Genomic DNA, 24,293 nt, shown 5'->3' with positions numbered 1-24,293 from the left:
CTTGGTTAGCTCACGCTGACAGGGGCCTGAGCAAGAAAGCGGCATGTGGAGGAAGCGGGGAAGGGGCGGAAGCTGGAGCGCAACATAAGTCGCCGTTGCTTCCTTGCTTGAACCCTTCCGACCCGGCAAAGGCGCGCGGGCGGGCGCGCGCGCCGCACAGAAGAGGGTGGCGCGCGGCCAGTGGGCATTGCTGCGCCTGAAGAAACAGGGCTCGGGCAGGGGAAACGCTCGTGCCCAGCGAGCAGGTCGGGGGCCCCTCCCTGTTCCAAGCTCTCTCGGGGGGAGAGGCCACCAAGCCCCTGGAAGGGCAAGGCGAGGGGGCCGGAGGGTGGGGAGGGGGCCGGAGGGTGGGGAGGGGGCCGGAGGGTGGGGAGGGGGCCGACTAACTGGTCCTGCCGGCGCGGGAGCTGCAAAGCCCTGGGGGAAATGCGGCAGCGGCTGGTAGAGGCGGCTCCTCCCCCCTCCTGCCTCCTTCCCCGGGCGGGCGCGCGCCAAGGTCCATTGCAGAGCTGCAGGCCGGCTCTGCAAACCGCAGCATGGCTGCCCCGGGGGCCCTCGGTAAGTCTCCGCTCTTTCCCGCTCCCCTCGCCTCGCCTCAGGCGCCGGGGGGCTATGGCGAGCCCCCGCCGGACAGCTCTGTTCGGAGCAGCCCGTTTTCCTCCTCTTCGAGCCGCCCTTCCCCTCTCTGGCAGCTTCACGCCCTCTGAGCTGCTTTTATGGCAATGGGCTCATGCAAAATGCAAGCCCTTTTCTTGCCTCTTGGTCAATAATTGCCCGTTTGTACCAACATCCCTACACAATGAGCGAGCAAACGATCCCCGATGGGGTTAATTTAGGACAAGTAATCTCGTTAAGGAGAAGCCCCAAACTAGAACTCCATACCATCCCTGCTACTTTAGGTGGTGGTGGGGGGGACACCCTTCCAGAAACTGTAGGGAGAATGCATTGTATAATTCAAGGCTATTCCATTTATCTCTTGCTGCTGTTATGCTTGTTACATTGCTTCCCTTCTTGCAAAACCACTTTTCCTCTTTTGGATCGGAAAATTGCAGCCTCTGGGTTACCTATTGGGTTGTGAGCCTATCAGGAATAAAAATGCAGTGATATTCTCACCCCTAGGTGGGCAATCTCAATGGCAGACCAGTACTCTTTCTAGCATGACGTTTAGTGTTCTCTGAGCTTTCAATTCAATGATGTTTAGATACATTTTAATAGGAACCAACTGTTTGGTTGATGAAGGCGTGTAGGGTGAGGCCCAGCAGCACTGGGTGATGGGAAGAGCCATGGAAAGCAAAAGCAATCTTGAGAACTTTCCTTTTTTTTTTTTTAATATTGGCAGCAGGAGCAACAAAATAGAAAATTGTCTGCGACAGGGAAAGATAAAAGATAAAAAAGCTCCTACAAGGAGATAATCCCTCAATCACCTCTCAGGTAGCAAAATTTTGTACGGCTGCAATGAAAATTCGTTGCCACAGAGTAGTCTCTTAGTCCAAATGGCAGATGTAACTTGGATATTATTTATTTTACTATTTTTATTTTTTTAAGTGATTTAAGACTCAGACTGTAAACCTTTGTCGGTAAGACCATTTTAGTCCATGTATCTTGTTTTATCTGGCCAAGGGCCGCAAATGAACTATCTATCTATCTAGAAAATTGTCTGTGAAGCTTTTAGGAGGCTGTATGGGTTCCAATGGCACATCACTACTTGGCAGGAATGCTCACTGGAAGCCTTGCTGCAGAGCCTCCAACTCAAGAAAAATACTTGGAAATAGATCCAAAATAAGGGAATATCCAGAACGTGGAAGTTACAATATCTTGTCACCTTTCATCTGAGGAAGTAAAGTCATTTTTATGAGCAGTATGAATTAATGGAGGAATTTTTCACCCCAGGCAAAAGTAGGGGAAGGGAGGAATAAGAACAACCAGGAATCTCTGTTTTCATCTTGTGGTTTCCTACTGCTTCATTGAATATACAGAATTAGCTATTTTGTTTGGATATGCGGTATAGTCAAATCAAAATGGTACAGCAGAACAGGATGAATCTAGGCTCCCGCGATTCTGTTGCATCAAAACCAAATGCAGCCCTTCAGATGGTATCTATGTCCCAAACTTTATTGCTGGCAGCCAAGTCAGAAGGTGAGGACCTCTGAAGGACACTTATTTTGGTTTTCCTTCTTAAGCCACAATGTAACAACAAGCTATTCAGGACAAACCATACTGCAGTGGACAACTTCATGACAAGTGCCACAGGGGCCGGATTTGGATCTGGACCATGGTGCACCGGGCAAAAGGGCTTCTGCTTGCCCCTCTGTCGCCTCATTCATTAGTAGTGCCCCAAATATATTTACATTTAATGTTTTCACTTGTTTTTAGGTGGAACCTGAAAGTCAGTCTCAAACAGCTTTCCAAGTTTGTAGATATTAATAGAAGATTGTTATCCATATAACAACAAGCTCATATATTAACCTCTGAAAGGCTGTGATATGCTTGTAAGAATATTATTAGGTAGATTTGGTATTGCTGGTAGTAGCCACAAGGAATCTGAAATTTGTTGCAAACCTAGGATTGAATGCTGCTAGATTATATTGAGGTAGCTTTGTTCCAAAGTGAGAATGTGAATCAGCGGAGTGAGTAATATTAATAGATCTTAAAAAGAAACAGCAAAGCTGTAATGATGGAAGGATATTTTAATATTTGCAGTGATTGCAATAAACAAGTTATGAAAAGTAATATATGTGTAATAATATTTTTTGCTGTTTTTGAGTTTGTCGTCGAAGGCTTTGCCCTGCACAACGCCTGGTCTTTTACAGTTTCTGCCCACCCCTTTCCCCAACATTTTTGTCATCCAGCAAGGTAGGGCAATGGGCATCTTTGTTTTCCTGTAGAGCCACTGTGGCATTGTGGTTGGAGAGTCGGACTAGAATCTGGAGACCCAGGTTCAGATCCCCACTCTGCTATGGAAGCTTGCTGAGTGACCTTGGGCCTATCATACACACGCAGCCTGACCTACCTCACAGGGTTGTTGTGAGGATAAAATGGAGAAGAATGTTGTGTAGGTTGTATTTCGGCACTGAATATTTGGGCATTTTTCTTCAGCTTTATTCTAATTTTTGATATTAATAGTAAATAGGAATCATTGTTATCTAATACTGTAGATTGTGTCAGATAAAAATCTGTGTGTAAAGTGCTGTCAAATTGCAGTCGACTTAAGGTGACCTCGTAGGGATTTCCAGGCAAGAGACTAACAGAGGTGGTTTGCAATTACCTTCCTCTGTATAGCAACCCTGGTATTCCTGGGAGGTCTCCCATCCAAATACTTACCAGCGCCAACCCTGCTTAGCTTTTGAGATCTGATGAGATCAGGTTACTCTGGGCTATTCAGGTCAGAGCGTGTAAACTTTAGAAGAATTTAAACTTCTAGGTGATTAACAAAAGTGATAACTGTAATATTGTGATTAGTATCTGTTAACATTTAGCTATCATTCTGTCTGTATATTTTTTTTACCAGAGATGCCCAGACAATTTCCAAAGCTAAACATTTCTGAAGTTGATGAGTCAGTGCGACTTCTAGCTGAAAAGGTTTTCGCCAAAGTTCTTCGAGAAGAAGACAGCAAAGATGTCTTATCACTATTCAGTGTGCCTGAAGATTGTCCGATTGGGCAACAAGAGGCGAAAGAAAGGGAACTGCAGAAGGAGTTGGCGGAACAGCAATCTTTGGAGACGGCTAAAAGGTTTGTTCAATGAGTGTTTGGCAGTAATTTGAAGTAACATTTATGGTTGATAGCTGGAGCACATCTGAAGGGGCACAGCATCTGTGGGGATTGCATGTAGATATCAGTAACAGGCAAAGAAATATTTTACCATAAAGTTTCCCTTGAAATGGAATCAGTTAGTGTTTTTTCCCCTCCATCACATTTTATAACTTAATGTGGTACTCAGTTTCTATCAGCGTGATGTAGTGGTTAAGAGTGGTGGATTCTAATATGGTGTCCCAGTTTTGATTCCCCACTCCTCTATATGAGCGGTAGACTAATCTGGTGAATCAGGTTGGTTACCCCACTCTTACACATGAAATGAGCTGGGTGACCTTGGACTAGTCACAGTTCTCTTAGAGCTCTCTCAGCCTCACCAACCTCACAAGGTGTCTGTTGTGGGGAGAGGAAGGGAAAGAGATTGTAAGCCGGTTTGATTCTCCTTAACAAAAAAGGTAGAGAAAATAGGCATATAACAACCAACTCTTGTTCTTCTTCCTCTTCTTCTACCAGCATTATTATAAAACTCTCCTCTTACATTCTGGTCACCCTAACATATCCCCTTATTTACAGCGAATGTGAAAACTCAAAAGAAGAGTGTATTTAAAAAATACAAGTTCTTAGTGTTTCTGAAATTCTGTTCATCAAGTAATATCTGAAGTGGGGACTCATGAATCTTATGCCCGGTGGTCCATTGTAGATCTGTCTTCTCAAACCGGATTTCTCTTCCATTACTCCTCCCTTAGATTTTATCTAATCCTGAAGGCCATTCAATAGATAATAACAACTTTGTATTGTCTTAAAATATATAAAAAGTAAAACATTTAGAGGTTAAAAGGCGAGCAAATTACCAGCTGATCTGTCCTCTTGCATATATGTTGTGAGCATAGGAGGGAATCCCCATATGGTTCAATTGAGTTCTTTCCCTTGCCAGGCTTGAGAACACATGGCATTGTGCTCAGACATTACCTGCTAAGGGAATCCCATGTGCACCTCACCTTTGTAGACCTTGTAATCCTGGTTCTTGCCAGAAGCACCTGCTGCTACATGCAGTGGGAGAGCAGTAGATGTACCTATGGGAGTTGTTTGCAGGTCTCCCGTAGGAAAATGGATCATAGGAAAATGAAAATGTTTACTTGTTCTTCTTGTGCTATAGCATCTAGCTGTGTAACTAAACATTTTTTAAACATTTTTTTAATGTCGGAAAATATTTTCAAAACAGGTTTTCATTCACAAAATTGACTTTTAATGTAATTTTAATATAGCTAAACAGTTAGAATTAGGATGCTGTTTTGGTAAGTGTTTATTGGAGTATTTTGATGGATGAGGAGTACGGTCCTTCCAGCTTCAAATGTTTTTGCTGATACGTTTACAGGCAACATTTATATGGAGTCTCTGCCATCCCAGCGTTTTACAACATTGCACTTTACAGTAGCTGTTGCACTCCATCCTAAGCACTTATTTTCTGGGTGATAAATATTTGGCATGTTAAACCTCCATAGTTAATGCAAGTAGTATTCGTGGGCAAATGAAATAGAAAACTTGTAACTAACATTGCCAAATTAAAGCAAGAGTCCAGTAGCACCTTAAAAACTAACGAAATTTTTGGCAGGGTATGAGCTTTCATGAGCCACAGCTCACTTCTTCAGATATGAAAGCTCATACCCTGCCAGAAATTTTGTTAGTCTTTAAGGTGCTACTGGACTCTTGCTTTTTTCTACTGTTGCAGACAAACACGGCTACCCATCGTGATCTATTGCCAAATTAAGAAATACATCGTTTTCTAGACTATTTCTAGAATAGCTTGTTTGGTTGCCCTAGAGAAGTATCTTGTTCATTTAACTATTGTTTACTATTGAAACCTAGAAAGAAAAGTTTCAAGATGATTCGATCGCAGTCCTTGTCATTACAAATTCCGTCACAGGAATGGAAACCTCCGTCAGCCACAACAGCTCTCTCTCCTCCTACTCCAGTCCTTCCCGGTGCTTTTCAGCCCACCCAAGGGACATACGATGTACCCGAATTTCAAAGAGTTACAATTAGTGGGGATTATTGTGCTGGGGTAAGGAAACGGCAGTTTTCTTTTAAGAGAAAAAGTGTTAATTGTTGTATGTGCAGTGTGTGATTCTATTATGATCCCTGTGTTTGCTTGGTATCTGCTCCATTCAGTGGTATATAAACATGGACATGTGGATGTAGCACTGGGCAATTTAACTTTGTATGCTGATTAGTAATGACACCATACAGTTAAATGCATGCTTTGAAATAAAGTTCAAAGTATTATTCTAAGGATCTATGGCACGCTTTAAACTCTCCTCTCCCTATCTTGCCACCCCATAGCTAGACCCATGTAGTGCTGAATACACTGCGGCATGCCTTGTCATTATTTGGAAGAGGAAGTCCATCTGCACCCCCTGTATAGGTAGACTACTTGTGCTTGGAGCATGAGTACCTAGTGCACATGGAATGAGATGGCTAGATAGTCTACACCAGTGGTTCTCAAAGTGGGCAGTACCACCCCCTGGGAGGCAGTGGGGTTACCTGGGGGGGGGACTAAGAGGCAAGGAGGCAGCTAGAGGTGGGCCCCTTCAACCGTGCTGTTCACTAATTTACAATAGATCAAGCTATGGCACCATGCTGGCAAATTTGGTGGAAACTATCAGACTTTTTTTCCAGACTTTGAAGAGCTGGTACCACTGGCTCAAGTTTATCAGTTTTGTTGAATAAATTTCAACTATAAAGTTTTAATTTGATTTTGAACAGATGTGCAATTAATTGTTACTGTTTTGAAATTTTATTGTTATCTTCTTTACTGCATTATGCAAACCCCTATTTTGAATAATGCTTTTTACAGGATAGGGTAGGGGGCGCTGGGGTTGAGTTTGTGGAACCAAGGGGGCGGTGGCCCAAAAAGTTTGGGAACCACTGGTCTACACACAACCTCCAGTTCCAGATAATAATTTGCAATGTGCTTTTTATACTACAAACACCTGGCTGAGGACTGTTCTGTAAGAAGGATTCAAAACAAACTCCGAAGGAGCCTTGCAGGTATTCGTTCCAGCATGTGTATTTGACTGTATAGGAAAGGATATAGGTAATTGGGTTTTAGCCTAGATTCCTCCCTGACATCTAGTCTTGTACATCCAAAAATTAGTTTGTATATGGAGAAGCCCCCACCTCTGGTCTGAAGTGGTACAGCTCAGAAAATGGTTTACGACTTCACCGAGAACAAGTTACAAGATTAGGATATGTTGTAACGTTTAGTAGATTTTTTTCAACAGTTATATAATTTCTGGCTTCAGGTTACAGTTGATGATTACGAACAGGCTGCCAAGAGCTTGGTGAAAGCTCTGCTAATTCGAGAGAAATATTGCCGCTTGGCTTACCATCGTTTCCCAAGGACAACCTCACAGTATTTATGCAGCATGCAGAATACAAAATGGAAATTTGAAGATGAGGTGCTTCCAGGTACACTAGACATAGTTGTGTATCTATGAAAATATGGTTATTTATGTTACTGATCTTGATGTGCATTTTTGGTTAATATTTTCTCATTGCAGTAGATTTTACTGTAATGGGTTTGTCGAAATTTTATCTTTAAGGAGTAAATATTGACAGTATAAATACTTTTATAGTGTAAGAGCAGTCAAGCCCTGTAGTCCAAACACAGCTGTGCAGGCCAAGTCAGAACCTGTGCTAAGTTGGTGGCAACTCAGTGGCACACTTTCAGCAGTCATAAGAAAAGGCCTGCTGGATCAGACCAAGGTCCATCAAGTCCAGCAGTCTGTTCACCCAGTGGCCAACCAGGTGCCTCTAGGAAGCCCCCAAACAAGACAGCTGCAGCAGCACCATCCTGCCTGTTTTCCACAGCACCTAATATATTCGGCATGCTCCTCTGATCCTGGAGGGAATAGGTATGCATCACGACTAGCATCCATTTTAACTAGTAGCCATGAATAGCCCTCTCCTCCATGAACATGTCCACTCCCCTCTTAAAGCCTTCCAAGTTGGAAGCCATCATCACATCCTGGGGCAGGGGGTTCCACAATTTAACTATGTGTTGTGTGAAGAAATACTTCATTTTATCAGTTTTGAATGTGTCACCCTCCAGCTTCAGCAGATGACCCCACATTCTAGTATTATGAGAGAGGGAGAAAAGCTTCTCCCTGTCCACTCTCTCCAAACCATGCATAATTTTATAGACCTCTATCATGTCTCCCCTTAGCCGCCTTCTTTCCAAGCTAAACAGCCCTAAGCGTTTTAACTAGCAGTTGCTCTAGTCCCCTAGTAATTGCACAGCTACCCTGCAACTACAGTATTGTCTGCAGAGAACTCCACTAATATCTGTCCTAACTGGGCTTAGGGTTGTCAAAAAGTGTGGAGAAAAATGTCCTGACCCTTTAATAGAGGATTAATGTGATGATACTTACCAAGTGATGTTATGTACTTCTATGCTATGAAAAGCTTCAGCTTCTCATTTCTACATATTAAACCACATTAAAGGGATAGGATATTTGTTTTCGGTCCTGTTGCCAACCCCACTGACAGAAAAGAATTGAAACCCCCTAGGTTTGCTTCTGTGTTTTTAGCACCATAAATCAAGCAGGTGACACTTTTCCTTACCTTTTAACATCCATGCCAGGAAAAGCTTCACTTACTTAATTTCTTTGGAGTATATGTACCAGCTTTTCTACTGTAAAAAAAGAAGACTAAAGGGCCACTGAAAAGGTAACAACTGGGGATGGTGGGACCCACATGGACAAATGCCATGCTGGATAGAAATTGCAACGAGAAGGGGAATTGCGCAAGATTGAGCAGAAATGCTGGTAGGATGTAACCTAGTTGCTGTCTGAAGCAGGACAGAAAAGTATGTTAACAGAATTGCTTCTGCTTACACTAGCCTTTTTAGGGTGTTTTTGGGAATAGCAACCCTGATTCTATTTCATAAAGGGTTTTGAGGTTGTTGGGTTTTTTATGTGCTGGGTTGCTAATTGGGAATGTACACTCAAAGCGCCTTCAGGTTCATGGTTAAGAACATTCTATCCAGTGGACTAAATGGGCTGAATGCTGCCACTCTGTTTAGCTAATGGCAGCAGGCTCTGTTAATACATGTTGCATCCAAAGGCATTCATGGCTCCTGTGTTGATGCAATAGGCCATCCTTAGTTGAACAGTATGGCAAACCCAGTACTTCAGTATATATTGGGGTGCACTCCCGTAGGGGCTGATAAAAGCCACTAAACCACATTGCATGTAAAAATAAAACAAAGTGGTTCAGAGTAACATTAGCAGCGCATTCCTAAGCAGAATGCCTGTCCGGGCTTCGGAGGCAACTCAGCGGCGCTGCCTCCTAAGGAGGCTTCGTCCCGTCCGAAACCTCTGCCCGGCGCCAAAAATCCATGCAGCTTGCAAAAATACATGCAACCTAAAAGGTGGCGTATCTCGGCCAAAATAAAAGGGGGTGTTCCTGAGCCAAAATGGCTCAGGAGGCTGCCTAACGGCAGCCCTGCCCCCTGGCTGGCACAGTTATGCCCCAGGAACGCCTCCCGGGATGCTGTTTTGCCCGGGAACGCCTCCTGGGACACCGCGGCGGCCTTTGCCGACGTTTGGATGCCAGTGGCAGGCTCCAGCGGTGTCTGGGCCCGGCACTGCTACTACCGGAGACTGCTGTCCAGCCCTACATGCCGGCGCTGGGGCCAGAAACGCCTGTGTGCTCCTCCCGGACGCCAGCGCTGTGGGCCCTTGTGCTAGAGTAGTTTGTTGCCGGCCTCCAAAGGCCTTTGGGCATGGCCACCAGCGCAGGTCAGGAATGCGCTGTAGCATAAACAATAGGCTATTTTAATCAGACTAGTAAAATGATATTTTTGTTTGAATGCTGTAACCAGAAAGCTGTGATTTCAGTAATGATACTGAATTTTGAACGATGTCCAAAGTCTTCTGACATTTTACAGATTTCCATCCACCTCCAAAAGAAATGCAAGATCCCTACAGTCTTGAAGATGCTCCAGGGAACTTGGATTATGTTGTAAAGATGAAGGGTGGCATTCTTTTTGTTTTTGATAACAAGGAAATGAAGGAACTTGATGAGCCTCGGAGTCTGCCTTATCCCGATCTACAGACCTACACCCTTGACCTCAGTCATGTGCTGGCTCTTATTGCAGATGGCCCAACGTACGGTTTTGTTTTGTGTGTGTTTTTTTACAACAACAAAAAACTTTAAGGAAACCTTAGTAGCCATTCTGCACTTCAGTAGCTACAGGGTTGCTGACATTCAAGCAGCGATACCTTAGGCAGATCATGAGAGGGAGGGCATCTTGGCCATCTTCTGGGCATGGAGTAGGGGTTACTGGGTGTGTGTTGGGGAGGTAGTTATGAATTTCCTGCATTGTGCAGGGGGTTGGACTAGATGACCCTTGTAGTTCTTTCCAACTCTATGATTCTAAATCCTAGGATGTGAGGTGACAAACATTTTGAATTTCCACTATGTTGTATTTGGCTGATGGCAGAATGAACATTAAGTTTCAATATGAACAACTGTAGTAGATTATACACCTGATATTTTGCAACAAATGAATCTGAATTAAAATCATGTATTCACTTCCTGATTCTTGGTGCATAAACTGATTAAAATAATTCTCCTTTGTGCATGAGTTCTGGGTATTATGATCTTAATTTTGATGTCATGTTTCTTTTTCTATAGGAAAACATACTGTCACCGAAGGCTTAACTTTTTAGAGTCTAAGTTTGGTTTACATGAGATGTTAAATGAAATGTCTGAGCTTAAAGAACTGAAGGGCAATCCGCATCGTGATTTTTACAATGTGAGAAAGGTAAGCATGAAATGGATTATGAAAGCATTGCCGCCGGTTCTAGTCAGTGTCACTTATTGAAATTCTTTGGTGTGCTAATGGATTGATTAGAAAAGAGCAAGAGTCCAGTAGCACCTTAAAGAGTAACGAAATTTCTGGCAGGGTATGAGTTTTTTGCGAGTCACAGCTCACTTCTTCAGATACAGCTAGAATGGATTGATTGAGATGTTGTGAATTTCACAATATCAGATAGATGTCAGATCCTGTGGCAGGCTTGCTTAAACTAGTGCCCATCAAGTATTTGACTTTGCTTCTGTGTACTTGAGACTGCAGTAAGTGGATGGAGGGGATTTTCAAGGATAGCACATGACAGGACACACAACATGGCTTGTTGAGTTGTGTTCCACTTGGTGGGTCTTTAGTTGTGCCACACTGTCAAACGAGACCTTCTAAATCGTTTCAGCAATATCGGGAAGCCTCAGTCATATGTCTCTAGAGATTAGTCTTCCATTGACTGTGCACATTCCTTGTAGTCTGGATTCTATAGTAGCTCATGGCCAAATTTCATCAAGGTGCTGAACTTGGAGGTCGCTAAAGCGGCCCTGTTCACCCCACCCCCCGAGAAAGATCCAATCCCTGATTCCAAAATCCATCTTTATATGAAACTGAAAGGACAATTAGAAATAAGTTTTGATCCGGTGTGTTTGAATTATAAATAATATTGCAAAAATTGCCTTTAAATAATATATCACAGGGGGAAGTAGATGTTTTATATAATGGTATTATACTATGTATCATTGGAGTTTGCTTTTGATATCATAATGTCTAGAAATCCAGACTTCTAATGCTAGCTGCCCTACAATAGTATTGAACTGGGGAGAAATCAGTTTGCTTTTGACATCATAATGTCTAGAAATCCAGACTTCTAATGCTAGCTGCCCTACAATAGTATTGAACTGGGGAGAAATCAGTTTGCTTTTGATATCATAATGTCTAGAAATCCAGACTTCTAATGCTAGCTGCCCTACAATAGTATTGAACTGGGGAGAAATCAGTTCAGCTCTTCTATCTTTTTTATCTTTTAATTTGTGAATGTCTATATATATATGTATATGTATGTATATATAATGCATAGCTTAATGGATTTTATAGAGTTAGGCTGTAATCCAGAGGTCTATGGGTGCAGTTAATGTTTTCATTTCAGTCTCAGCCCCAGCAGCTTCCTGAACACCAAATCCCGTTTTTTCTATTTTGAGTACCTTTTTTTAAAGATTGTTTTCAGTGTACATGGGAATAAATCCATGGATTTCAGTGGGACTTACTCCCAAGTTTGTGTGCATAGTCTTATTGCTGAAGCCCAGTCAAAGGTAATCCTTGGGTGTTGGATAGACTTAGTACCTGGGGTCATACTTGAAAACAATTGTCATGTGGATACGAGCACAGTAATTTCAGATTTAACAGTATTAAGTTGGAACTGGGTGGCTTTTTTAATGCACCAACCTGCAATTTAACTGAAAGAGAAGCTGTAAATCATATTTGTACAGCTTTACAAGTTGAGCATACTTGACTGAGAACTCCAATCAGCTCCTACATTTATGTTTCATTCTAAGACACACGTTTTAAAACATTTAGGACAGCAAAGAAGGTGCAGTGGTGTTATATGAATTTGTGTTGGAATGACAATAATAAGCAACAATTCAGGGCCATGCACATATAACCTTTAGTGTACACAGTAGATAGTTGGATTGTGCCCACTGTTTCTTTATGCTGTGTCATCATTGCCACTGTGGAAAGTGTTATCCATACACAGAGAGACTCGTGCCTCTTATTTTTCTGTAGTCCCTAAATAGATTGCTGCCTGAACTTTCTTTAGTGTCAGCAGTATGCAGTTGCATGGATATTGATTATTAGTAGGTGAAGAATTTCTGGCACAAGCATTGCATGTGTGCAACAGGGGCAAAATGACCTTGCTTAAGTAGGGGAAGTATAAATACCACCCTCATAAAGTTACTCTGGATTTTGCATCATCTTGTAAGGGCTCGTCATGCACTACAGATCTCAGTAGCCAGAACATAACACAAGCTCTAAATGAGCCTGTTCGTAAAGCACTAACTAAACCCTTATAACTACAAACTAAGGTTTGGAGGAAAATGAATGGAGTAAGATATCTAGACCTGCTGGGCCTTCATTTGTTGCTTCATTATTCCATGCAGCTGTGACCACCCAGACCATAATGTAGGTGCCCTGTGTGCTAAGAACTGGATTGATAGTGAAATGATAATGAAAACTGATTAGTTACTATTAGGCTTGCCCCATTTTAGAAGCAGTAAGAAGTTCCAGTGGCTAGTGCTTACCTGTATTGGTTCTCTTGGAGGAGAAGCATGTATTTGCATTTTTTACAAATGCACAGGTAGAGCACAGGTAGAGGCAGAGTGGCCTTCCTACAGGGTAGCTGATCCTACACCCTGTGTCAGCTCCTCAGAAAAAAGGGGGGACTCCCTGTACTCCCCTGCTGGTGCTTCAGACCACTCCATCAGTGGCAGTCTTCTTTCTCTTTCTCTCCAGCCCCAGAATCTTTCAGAAGCATCTCTCCAACAAAGGACAGAGTTTTTCCTTTAAAGCATGTATGATCTCCCGTTCAACGCCATGGAAAATTACTAGCCAGGCACCAAAATGGTTCCTTGAGAGTTCATTAACTATGCACAAATCTGGGTGCCAAATGAAAAATTCCTTGCACAAAGATGCTACCCAATCTGGATGTTGGTAACTTAAATTCAGAAGTTGTTTCTGTTAGTTTGCCTGGGAAACCCATTTTTATGTGGAACTTCCACTCACATTGAAATGAAATTCTAAAGGGTTATATCTCACATTCAGGGGATCCTCTCAAATTTCAGACAGGCAGAAGAAATCCACTTCTACAGGTAACCCAAATTCTCACTTGTAGAGGGGTCACAAAGAGGTATGAATTGGCACATGAGTGAATTTCCCTGTTCTGGGATATTCAAGTAGAGGGAATGAGTCTGCTATGGCCAAGAGACCTAAAATCTGTTGCTTCCTTGCTGTGCTTGTTATTAAGTACTTTTTTGTTGGCTTCTAATATCACAGTTGGGCTGGGGGAAAATGGTGAAAGTACCCAAGTAAAATGCTGTATGGGGTCTGTGAGCTCTGGTTTAATATAAAAACGGACCCCCCCAGCTCTCCCCTCTTTCGTGTTGTGTGAACAGGGAACTGCATCCTGTCTCTCTTCCCCCCTCTCCAGTGGTTGCTGGAGCTACCAGCTGGGGAAGGGTGATTGCACTGATGTTCAAAGATTCAGATCCTGAATCAGCAGTTCTGTTTTACATAGAAATATGGTCTGTTTCTTCCACGGCTCCTGGTCTCTTGCATTTGACTTAAATTGGGGTTTGTGTGTGTTTACTGTTGGGCTAAAGCCTTAACATCTGCTTCTACCCAACGCCTTTTGCTGCATACAGGCTTGTAGCAAAGGGTGTAGGAGCTGGGCCTCTGCCTCTGCTTCCTCCCTCCCCATCTGCACTGCACTGCCCTGCTTGCCAGCCATGTAGTACAAGTAATCCATTTTCCTCTCTTCCCTTCAGAGTATGTAGGCCTGCTGGTACTACCTCCTTTAACTGGAAGGAGATAGACTGCAGCCTCTGTGCCTCAATTCTTTCTAATCTGTGCAGCCTTGCCTGCCTTCCAGTATGCGCAAGTAAATCTTTGTCTCTGTTTCCCCCTCCTCTGGTCTATATAGTAGGCCAACGCTATGTAGTGTATGTGGAAACAAGCTGTCTGCTCTGTTCTCCTTGATTCCCAGACTGCTCTCTCTTGCTTCCAGCAGACAGAAACATGGCCCCAGATAACAGAATCACTCTGACAAACAGGACCTGTACTTATATAGCCACTGAGAACACAAAATGATAGGCACAAAAATAATAATCAGAGTGATTTTGTTCATTGCGAGCTCTTTTAGTTTGATGACGTCTGTATTACTCACATCTGCTGATGCCGAGTTGCACTTTTCCTTTACTACCCAGCCTCTCCTACTGGCTGGGAAAATTAAACTAGTTATCAAGATACCAAAATATCACAGGGTTTCCAAAGACGTCTAAATGTTAGAAATAATTTTGTTTGGGCTGTGAACATGCACTGTATTTCCTAATGAGGTACAGATAAGGTTGGGTTGTGTTTACGAAAGTTCCAACTGCATGTCCCTGTTGCTGATGTCACTGAAAGTCTTGTGAGACTCCCAAGCAGAAAGAGTAGTGGTGTGTACAAGAAAAGGTTATGTACTCAGAAAGCTGTAAGATATGGATATCCCTTGGCTAAAGCGTAAGGAAGATATATATCATAATTCAGAGTAGGCTGCTCTAGATGTTTGTGTTACTATAATTATCATTGACGGTTCTAAATGTAGAAATTTTATCTACTTCAGTGACGGATTTAATATATGATATGTTTACATAAGACCATCAAATGTTACCTGATCTACACTGTCATCAATTGACTTGACCATGTCAGAATTGTTGAATGTGCTGGAAAGCTTATAATGGATTGGATGATGAACAGTGCTACTTTACTTATTACTCAGTTGGTGGCAAGTGGCCAAAACTACTTAGAGGGTGAGAAAAGACGCAGGCAGTTGGCAGTAAAAATAAAGAGAGGACAAGTTCTGTAAGTGTGGGAGAGCCCTTGGAAAATATTAGAGAGGAAGTAGAGTTAAACCCTTGTGTGAATTCAAAATAAGGAAGCTGGGGTTCTGTAGTCTTTCCCTGTCAGTACATATAAGCTTAAGAACAGGCAGGATCCCATGGAGTATTTCCACATATGCAAGAGGTCTTGTGCTAGCAGAAGTACTAACAATGAACCTTAAGAACATAAGAAGAGCCCTGCTAGATCAGACCAGAGGTCCATCTAGACCAGCAACCGGGATATCCAAGAACAGGGATATTGTGGGCATTTCAGAAACCTGGTAGAACACAGAAAAGCAGTGTGACACAGTTATCCCAGAATATAAACTCTTTAGAAAGAAAAGAGAAGAATGTGTCAGAGGTAATATTGCTCTGTATGTCAAAGAACTCATAGAACCCAACAAATCAGAATGTTTAAGAGGAATAAACTCACTTTGGGTAGAAGTACCAGGTTTGCGAAAGAACCCTTAATACTGGGATGTACTATTGATCTGACCATAACTCTGAGGTTGGCCTTGAAATAAGGAAAGCAGCTAAAAGAGAAAGTGTTTTAACAGTAGGAATAGAGACTGCAGTGCTACTAAGTTCAGCATTTCTGTAAATAGACGTGTGCCAAAATTCCAATGCAGCCACATTTGATTTTAGACGAGGAAACATCTAAAAAACTAGGGGATAGATCAAAATGAAGTTGAATGGAAGAGTTAAAAAAGATCAGTTCTTTTCAGGATGCTTCTAAGTTATTTAAATGCAGAATAATTGAACCTCAGATAGAAGGTAGACTCCACACATAGGAAAACACTGAGACCTGAGAGGGAGGCAAAATGGTTAATGAGCAGATTCACGCCATAAAAGGCAAAGCCTTCCTTCCAGAGGTGGACATCTTGCCGAATAAAGATCCCAGGCTCTGGCAAAACAAATGTAAGTTGACAAGGCAAGCAAAAAGAGGATTTGACAAGCATATAGCTAAAACATTGAATACATTCTTAATGCTTGTCTTAAATACGTCAGAAGCAAGACATTTTGGATCCAACTAGTTATGAATTGTTTGTCGTAACAAGCACAGGGGATGCTGTGGTAATTTTTCAAATTAATGAATCCAGAAATGAATTGCTAATTGGGACAAGACAATTAAGATGACAAGCACAAGAAATAAATCATATAAAATGGATTAATGCACATGGATTTTTATTGGGATATATTCAGGGAAGAAGCTGTAGAGACCTGAGAATTCATTGATAAAATTCACAGTTCCAAGAAAATAGCCTGTTAGGCAATTAATGCTTTTATAGAAGGGAAAAGACATAGTTCCCTGACATTAAGCTTCGTCTGGATAGATCAGTGGCAAAATGTCTGAGATATTTCAGTCATTGGAAAAAAAACTGTTTCAGAGTGCTTTTGTTATGAACAAGTAGTGATTCTCAAGGCCAAGAGAACTTGGAAGATGTTGTCTGCCACTTTGTGTTTAGTTGTTGAGCAGTGAGGCCTACAGCATTTTCTTTTTGTAAAAAGTGTGACCAATTTGTCAAAAGAAAAAGGATTACATTATAAGAAGTACTAATTATGCCACGTTCTACAGCACGCTTAAAGTTATTGAATGTATAACCTGATTTTGCTCCCTTTCCCTAAAATTCTTATGGGATCTACCTGATTCTTCATTTCTGGCGTTCTTTGCAGTGTTACCAAATAGTCAGCCTAGTAATTACATTTTTACCCTCGCATTATATGCAACTTAATCTAATTAATTTCCTATAAGCATTTGATCTAGGGAATACTGCTGGTAAGTATGATGCCTACATCTAAGATAGAAAGCTTTCACCACCCAAACTCTGTAACTTATGCTAGAGCTGCTTAGTGTCCTTGCAACAAGGTTGTTTATTAGAATACCAGGGCTATTAATATACACATCATCACCTCTGATGCTTCAACCTTAGCTAACACATTTTTAGCATAGTCTAATGGATGAAATCACTTGCAAGGAGACAATAATTAATGTGACCTCTTTCATTCTTCACACTGAAATAGTTTAGAACCAAAATTGCCTCCAAAACATAAGCAATAGTGACCTTAACTTCACTCCACTTACTAAAATGTTGCCTAAAGGTTAATCAAGTGAAACGTTAGTTGGTTGGCTGGCTGATTCAACCAATTAAAACTTGTAGCCTGACAAAAAAACAATAAGTATAATGGGCCACATACTCTTTCAAAAAAATACTCAGAGGAAACTATGAATCAAAAGGAGGCACATGTTAGGATAAGAAATCAAAAATTCTCTGTTCAAACAAATGCATATATTTTATAAATTTCACTTTTATCCTGCTTATATAATTTATATTGTAAGGCCTCTGGAGAAAAGACAGTGCCACACATGTGTTTGTGTATGTCATCTGGCACACATCTAATGCAAAATAAATTAGCATTTAGTACCAGTAGTAGAAGATTAGGGAAGCTGTTTATATATGTCAGTATGTTAAATCATTGCTGGTTGAATAATTTGTATTAGATGAAAGTATGGAAGTTGGTGATGAGGTGCAAGGCCCTATGATTACAAACCAGTCTCATACTTTCAGCCTAACCTACCTCACAGGATTGTTATGTGGATAAAAAGGAGAGGAGACCAATGTAAGCTACTTTGGTCCCCACTGTGGAGAAAGACTGTAGTTTTCCAAGGTAGAGGAAATGGAAAACTTAAGGCAGAGGGGCAGATAAAGTATGTTTTTTTAAAGCTGTTGGGTTGGAAGGAGATAGGGATGCCAACTCCAGGTTTGGGAATTCCTGGAGATTTGAGGAGGGGAGCCTGGGGAGGGCGAGATTTGAGGAGGGGAAGGACTTCAGAAGGGCCATTGAGTCTACCCTCCAAAGCAGACATTTCCTCCTGGGTAACTGGAATTGCCTACCTCCTGGTAAGGGCTGGAGATCACCTGGAATTACAACTGCTGTCCAGATGACAGAGATCAATTCCCGTGGAGAAGATGGCTGCTTTGGAGGGTGGAGTCTATGTCATTATACTCTGTTGAGGTTGCTTCCCTCCCCAAACCTCATCCTCCCAAGGCTTCTCCTCCAAATCTGCAGGAATTCCTCAACCTGGAGCTGGCAACCCTATGGGGGGCTGATCTCTGTAGTTGGGAGATCCGTTGTGATTCCTGGAGAGCCTCTGCCACTACTGCTGCTGTGTGGGGGAGAAGCAGGTGGGTGGCTGGAAGAGTGATGGGAGGCAGAGAGAGATGGGGTGGGGAGGGGAGGCAAAAAAAGAGAAAGTGACAGGCATGGAGGAGAGAGAGAGAGAGTAAAGAAAGGGGTGGCAGAAGGGAGAAAGAGAGACTGAGCGATGTAGGGGGGAGGGAGCAAAGTTGGGGAGAATTAAATAACTGTTTCTGAAAGCTTCTTGCAGGTCCCCTGTTGTGGTATATAACACCTAGGGTGGCAGAGGCTGTAGAAAAAAATCAGTTGCTGTCCCATGCACAGAAAAGTATCCGTACACACCCAGGCTTCTTTGGATCCCAGCCATTATACCTCTGAAACATGAATTTAATTTTAATTTAATGGGATTATTAGATTTGTCTTTCAGAAGTGTGAAAGGTTTTGAGGAAATTAAATGCCAGTATGTTAGGAATGTGTAAGATATGCATATTTGGTACCTGCTGAGCAAGAATGATCTCCGTTGTTTCTTTTAAAAATTTCAGGTTGATACTCATATCCACGCAGCTGCCTGCATGAACCAAAAACATTTGCTGAGATTTATTAAACACACTTACAAAACTGAGCCAAACAGGATTGTGGGGGAAAAGAATGGCAAAAAGATGACTCTAAAGCATGTGTTTGAAAGTCTCCATATGGATCCTTATGACCTCACTGTAGATTCTTTAGATGTCCATGCTGTAAGTATACTTTAATCAGTAAATGAAAAACATGATAACTATCAGAATTTTGCAAATAAGTAATGGAGGGAAGAAAGGAGAGAGGTGGGTTTTTTTTGGGGGGGGTGGTGGCCATTTTTATTAAGTCTGTGAATTCAAACTTACTGGCATGTATCCAACCATCTATGGGACTTCGCATAGTGGAACTTTTCTGTTTCTCCTGCAGCTCATGAGCCCCCCCCCCCAATTTTGTTCCTGCACATCAGCAGACCTTTTTGAATATCATGGAGACAAAATGTGTGTGTGTATTGGGGGAATGGGTAGAAATTGCTGCCTCCTATTTCACAAACAGAACTGCTGTTCCACCGGAGAAATTGTGCGATGGATACACACCAAAGCATGTGAATTGTTAACAAATTGTATTCAGTTAATTATTGTATAATGATTTCCTCCCCCCACCCCAAATCTCAGGATCGCCAAACCTTTCATCGATTCGATAAATTTAATTCTAAATATAATCCAGTTGGTGCAAGCGAGCTGAGAGATTTGTACTTGAAAACAGAGAACTATCTTGGTGGTGAATACTTCGCTCGTATGGTGAAGGTAAATGCGTTTATATCACTTGTTGTGTCTTAACAATATGTGGAAGATTAAAAATAATATATATTATTTGCAAGTGTAGTTTTATTTTAATATAATACAACTAAAAGATAATTCTCTTAAGAAGTTAACGCCGAGAATAGGAAATATTTTGTTTGGCCGACACTGCAAGTGAAATTTAAAATATTCTGACATCTGATGCTCAACACCTTGATGCCATGTCCGCCCACCACCACGGGTGGTATCATCACCCTCGTGATAGCTTCAGTGCCAGTCAAACCTTCCTCCACTGCCCGTTCACAAGGCCATGAGGGCACTCACATATTTCTGAGCAGGCCCAAAGGATTCGTTCCAGCGCTTCAGGTGAACAATTCCATCTGAGTGGCATGGCCCAGGGCTGAGACCTGCACTGTGCAGTGGCAGAGCTGCTCCTGGTGGTTGCAAAGACAACGTTGGCATGCTCTACCACCAATCTGTACAGCAGCACCTTCTCAGGTTTGGTCCAGTTATGCTGGTGGTGGCCATCTCCATCCAGAGATGTTGGCACGACCATGACCCTTGCACAATGAGGAATGTGGAGGCGAGGGAAGGCACTGTGGGAAGCCTCAGAAGTAAACTTCTAAAAACCTACTGGTGCTGAATTAGATTCCTAATGAGAGCCACCTGAAGTATATCACCTTTCATCTAATTGGAAGCTCTGTCTCTATCTCCCACGTTCGAAATTATCAAACTGACTGTAAACTGCCCCCATTAGCTGGAGGGTGTCACCTTCCCAGCAGGCAATACTTCATACAACACTAATCAAGAAAAATCACACACACAAAATCATACTTATGAAACATAGAGGAGGTTTCTCATATCAGCTTCTCTGGATGCAAACAGTGAGGAAATTTATTTTGAATAATCTTTACAGAAGTAACTAGCGCTGACATTTACCTTTAATAGACATTTTTAGAGGGTGGAGGTTACTCAGATGCCACCATGCAATAAGGGTCATATATAAGAGAAAAGAGGGTGGAAGGCTGCTGTGAGTTGTGAAACCTTGTATCTTAGGACCTAAGATGTGCACTGTCTAATGGGGTGTATGGTTCTTGTTGATCATCTGTTCAATGCAGAAAGGGGGATTTTGTTTTCATGCAGAACAGGCTTTCTGCTTTATTGGACAACTTTCTACATCCTTCTCACCTTGTTGGCAATAACTGTGGTATAGGGACTCATATGTGAAGATAGGAACCCAATTCAGGGCTTTCCCAAATTATGATCATCTAGCATTGCATCACAGAAAGAGTGTTAAACTTATTGTTTTGTTTCTTTCCAGACAAATATTGGCTGCCAAAATGACATATCATCTAAAATATAATAAATAACATTTCTAAAGACCTTGACATGCCTCTTGCAATCTATGTACATCACTGGTTCCCAAGGGGGTCCCCAGGGGTCCGCGAGAACTAAATTAAGGTCCGCGAAACAAAGTTATAAACCCATAATAAATTAATATTTTCAATTAAAAGTTCTCTATTATAAAAATATATATTCAAATATTATTCTAAGCTTAAAGTTTAACAGTTATGATTAAAGTTTATTTTCAAATTCTCTGAATTTTTATTTTGAACCTTGGGGTCCCTGCACTGAACAAAAAAGTCCTAGTGGTCCCTGGTCAAAAAAAGGTTGGGAACCACTGATGTACATGGATGGTGGTAGAGTTGTAGTTCAGGGAAAATCAGAAAAAAAAGTTTATCCATACAGAGATGTAATCCATACATGTGAACATGAAGGTTTTTGAGATCCAGGATAAAAATGATTCAGTATACCAAAACACCAACTAGTAACTTGGACAATTGATTTCAGTAGGATATACTTCCAAGTAGGAACAGAATATAAGTTTTTGTGATTCCTGGCAGGAATGTAACAATGAATTATTATTTTTAATAGGAGGTTGCTCGTGAACTAGAAGAAAGTAAATACCAGTACACAGAACCTCGGCTGTCTATCTATGGGCGTTCTCCAGATGAATGGCAGAACTTGGCTAAATGGTTCATTAGGCACAAAGTTTATTCACCTCATGTGCGCTGGCTAATTCAGGTCCCTAGAATCTTGTAAGTAAACAACAAAAATGTATATGATTTTTTTTTAAATCACAGGCTCTTATTTCTTCCCTCCACTTCCCTATCAGGCTAGTAATTTTAAATATTAACCATTTGAGTTTTTCTTATAGCAAATTATGACTACATAAAATATTTAAAATGACTATAAATTTTTAAAATGAGATACATAATTTTCACCCATCTGTTAATATCTTTGAGAACTAGGGATGCTTTAGATTAACTCTGTGTGTATGTGTGTGTGACGGTAACTACTGCAGCTGATGCTGTCATCCCTGATTATTTGCTGGAGATTATGATTTATGACCATCATGCAGTGAATCTGGAAGGCTGAAACATGAAGCCCTAGAAGACTACTAATCTGCTCAAAGTCTCCATGAGTCACATTGCTCCCTGGGAAGCAGGTTTCTATTCTTAATTTCCCTATAGCAGTGGTAAAGCAAAAGAACACGACTTTCTTATTAGTCATTCAGACTGAAGCCTTTGAAAGCAAATATTTTAAGGCATGTTTGTAGACAAGGGCCTTGATGTAGGGCAAACTAGGAAACTGAATACTTCCCATTTCTACACCTTTTTTCACTTCTTAATATTTTTATGCTGTTTGTGTGTTATAAAAGCTTTATCCTGTCTGTGCTTATATATAGAGAACAAGAATTAGGATAATTAATTCTCATCAACTCGTTAAAAAAGGGCAGTATAGAATTGTATATTATGAAAGCATTCAACTGGCAACTTCTGTAACTATAAGCTTAAAGGTATGCCTAATATATATATTTTAATATGAAACTCTAAGCCTTCTACAGAGTTCCCAGACACTCTTCTATCCAGGCACTGACCAGACCCAGATTTGTTTTTTGTTTTGCCGTCAAGTCACAGCTGACTTATGACAACCCAGTAGGTTTTCAAGGCAAGAGGCATTCAGAGGTGGTTTGCCATTACCTGCCTCCACGTCATGACCATGGTATTCCTTGGAGGTCTCCCATCCAAATACTAGCCAGGGTCAGGGCTGAGAGTGTGTGACTGGCCCAAGGTCACCCAGCAAGCTTCCACGGCAGGAATGGGATTTGAACCTAGGTTTCCCAGGTCATAGTCTGACACCTTAACCGGCTTTCCAGATTTGTTTAGCTTCAGTAATATTGTTATGTTCAGAGTGTACCATGGGCTACAGTGTGATCTTGCGTAGTCTAAAACAGGATTAGATTATGGCCAGTTTCTGCTGGGATTTGAATCTTTAGGTAGAAAAAATGGCCTAAATTCTTAAGGCTGCTACATAAAGTATTGTTTCAGTTAATGCCTTTCTTGTGCTGGCCACAGTGGGACAACACATTTTGTCTAACATAGGAGGTGGAGAGTATTGTTTAATGCCTGGAGTTCTGGGCTTAGATGTGGGAAACATGGATTTGTATCCTTACTGAACTCAGAAGCTCTCTGCACTTCTGTGCCTCACACAGTGTGTCCAGCAGCCTGCTTAGCTCCAAAGTTGTTCCGTGCAATCTGCTCTCATAGGTGTCAAGTATGCTACATGCCAGGGTGAGAGAGGAACAGGCATTTGGATAAACATTTAGGAAGCTCCAGGCAGTTTATTAGTTAAATAAATAAGCCAAGACAGAAATGTTTTTTTATTTATCTCATCACACTCAAGGAGACTAACAATGCAACAATTAGGTTGTGAAGACACAATACACCAGTCTAGCAAGATTAAAACACAGACTAAAATGCACAAATTACAAATAAAACAACACAGAATTAGAACAGATGCAGCCAAATCTGCCAAAACAATTCAAGAACATAAGAAGAACCTTGCTGGATCAGGCCACTGGCCCATCTAATCGAGTATCCTGTCTCACACAGTGACCAACCAGTTACTCTGAGGGGCCAATAACAGGGCATAGAGGCCAAGGCCTTCCCCGGATGTTGCCCCCTGGCACTGGTATTCAGAGGTTTACTTCCTCTGAATTTGGAGGTTCCCGTTAGTCACCATGGCTAGTAGTTGCTGATAGACCTCCATGAATCTGTCTAATCCCCTTTTAAAGCCACCTATTTCTGTAGCCATCTCTACATCCGCTGGCAGTGTAGTCCATGTTTTAATCACTCTTTGAGTAAAGACGTATTTCTTTTTTTCTGTCTTGTACCTAGTGCCCCTCAACTTCATTGGATGCCCTCTAATTACAGTATTGTGGGAGGAAAAGTGCCCTTTCTACTTTCTCTACCCTGTGCCTTTTAGAAACTTCTCTCATGTCCCCCCTTAGTTGTCTGTTTCATAAGTGGAAATTTTTTTCCTCCACTAAATGCTTTCTGAAGTAAAACAGTATTACGTGCCTTCCTAAATGTGGCAAGTGAACATGCCCTCCGCACCCATTCTGCTAGGCCATTCCAAAGGACTGGTTTCACCGTGGAAAAAGCCTGTGACATAACTGTACACACAGTTTTAAGGGAGGGTACCATACAGAGAATACTGAAGAATGTTAATTGACTCAAGGGAGTATACT

General features: G+C 41.7%; 1 protein-coding gene across 1 annotated transcript in view; it reads left to right on the top strand.

Moving 5' to 3' along the window:
• The first annotated feature begins 495 nt into the window (after nucleotides 1-495).
• AMPD3 (adenosine monophosphate deaminase 3) overlaps nucleotides 496-24,293 on the top strand; it is a 38,871-nt gene continuing 15,073 nt past the window's right edge. Inside the window, exons 1-9 of the mRNA XM_056850943.1 lie at nucleotides 496-558; nucleotides 3,509-3,731; nucleotides 5,619-5,814; nucleotides 7,055-7,220; nucleotides 9,703-9,922; nucleotides 10,452-10,581; nucleotides 18,929-19,123; nucleotides 19,574-19,705; nucleotides 21,635-21,798. Coding sequence (XP_056706921.1) covers nucleotides 537-558; nucleotides 3,509-3,731; nucleotides 5,619-5,814; nucleotides 7,055-7,220; nucleotides 9,703-9,922; nucleotides 10,452-10,581; nucleotides 18,929-19,123; nucleotides 19,574-19,705; nucleotides 21,635-21,798 — 1,448 coding nt within the window. The 5' untranslated portion in view covers nucleotides 496-536. The remainder of the gene's footprint in view (nucleotides 559-3,508; nucleotides 3,732-5,618; nucleotides 5,815-7,054; nucleotides 7,221-9,702; nucleotides 9,923-10,451; nucleotides 10,582-18,928; nucleotides 19,124-19,573; nucleotides 19,706-21,634; nucleotides 21,799-24,293) is intronic.

The sequence above is a fragment of the Euleptes europaea genome, chromosome 6 (assembly GCF_029931775.1).
Source record: "Euleptes europaea isolate rEulEur1 chromosome 6, rEulEur1.hap1, whole genome shotgun sequence".
Classification (NCBI taxonomy): Eukaryota; Metazoa; Chordata; class Lepidosauria; order Squamata; family Sphaerodactylidae; genus Euleptes; species Euleptes europaea.
The sequence above is the reverse complement of the archived record's forward strand: the minus strand, read 5'-3'. Positions and strand labels throughout refer to the sequence as shown.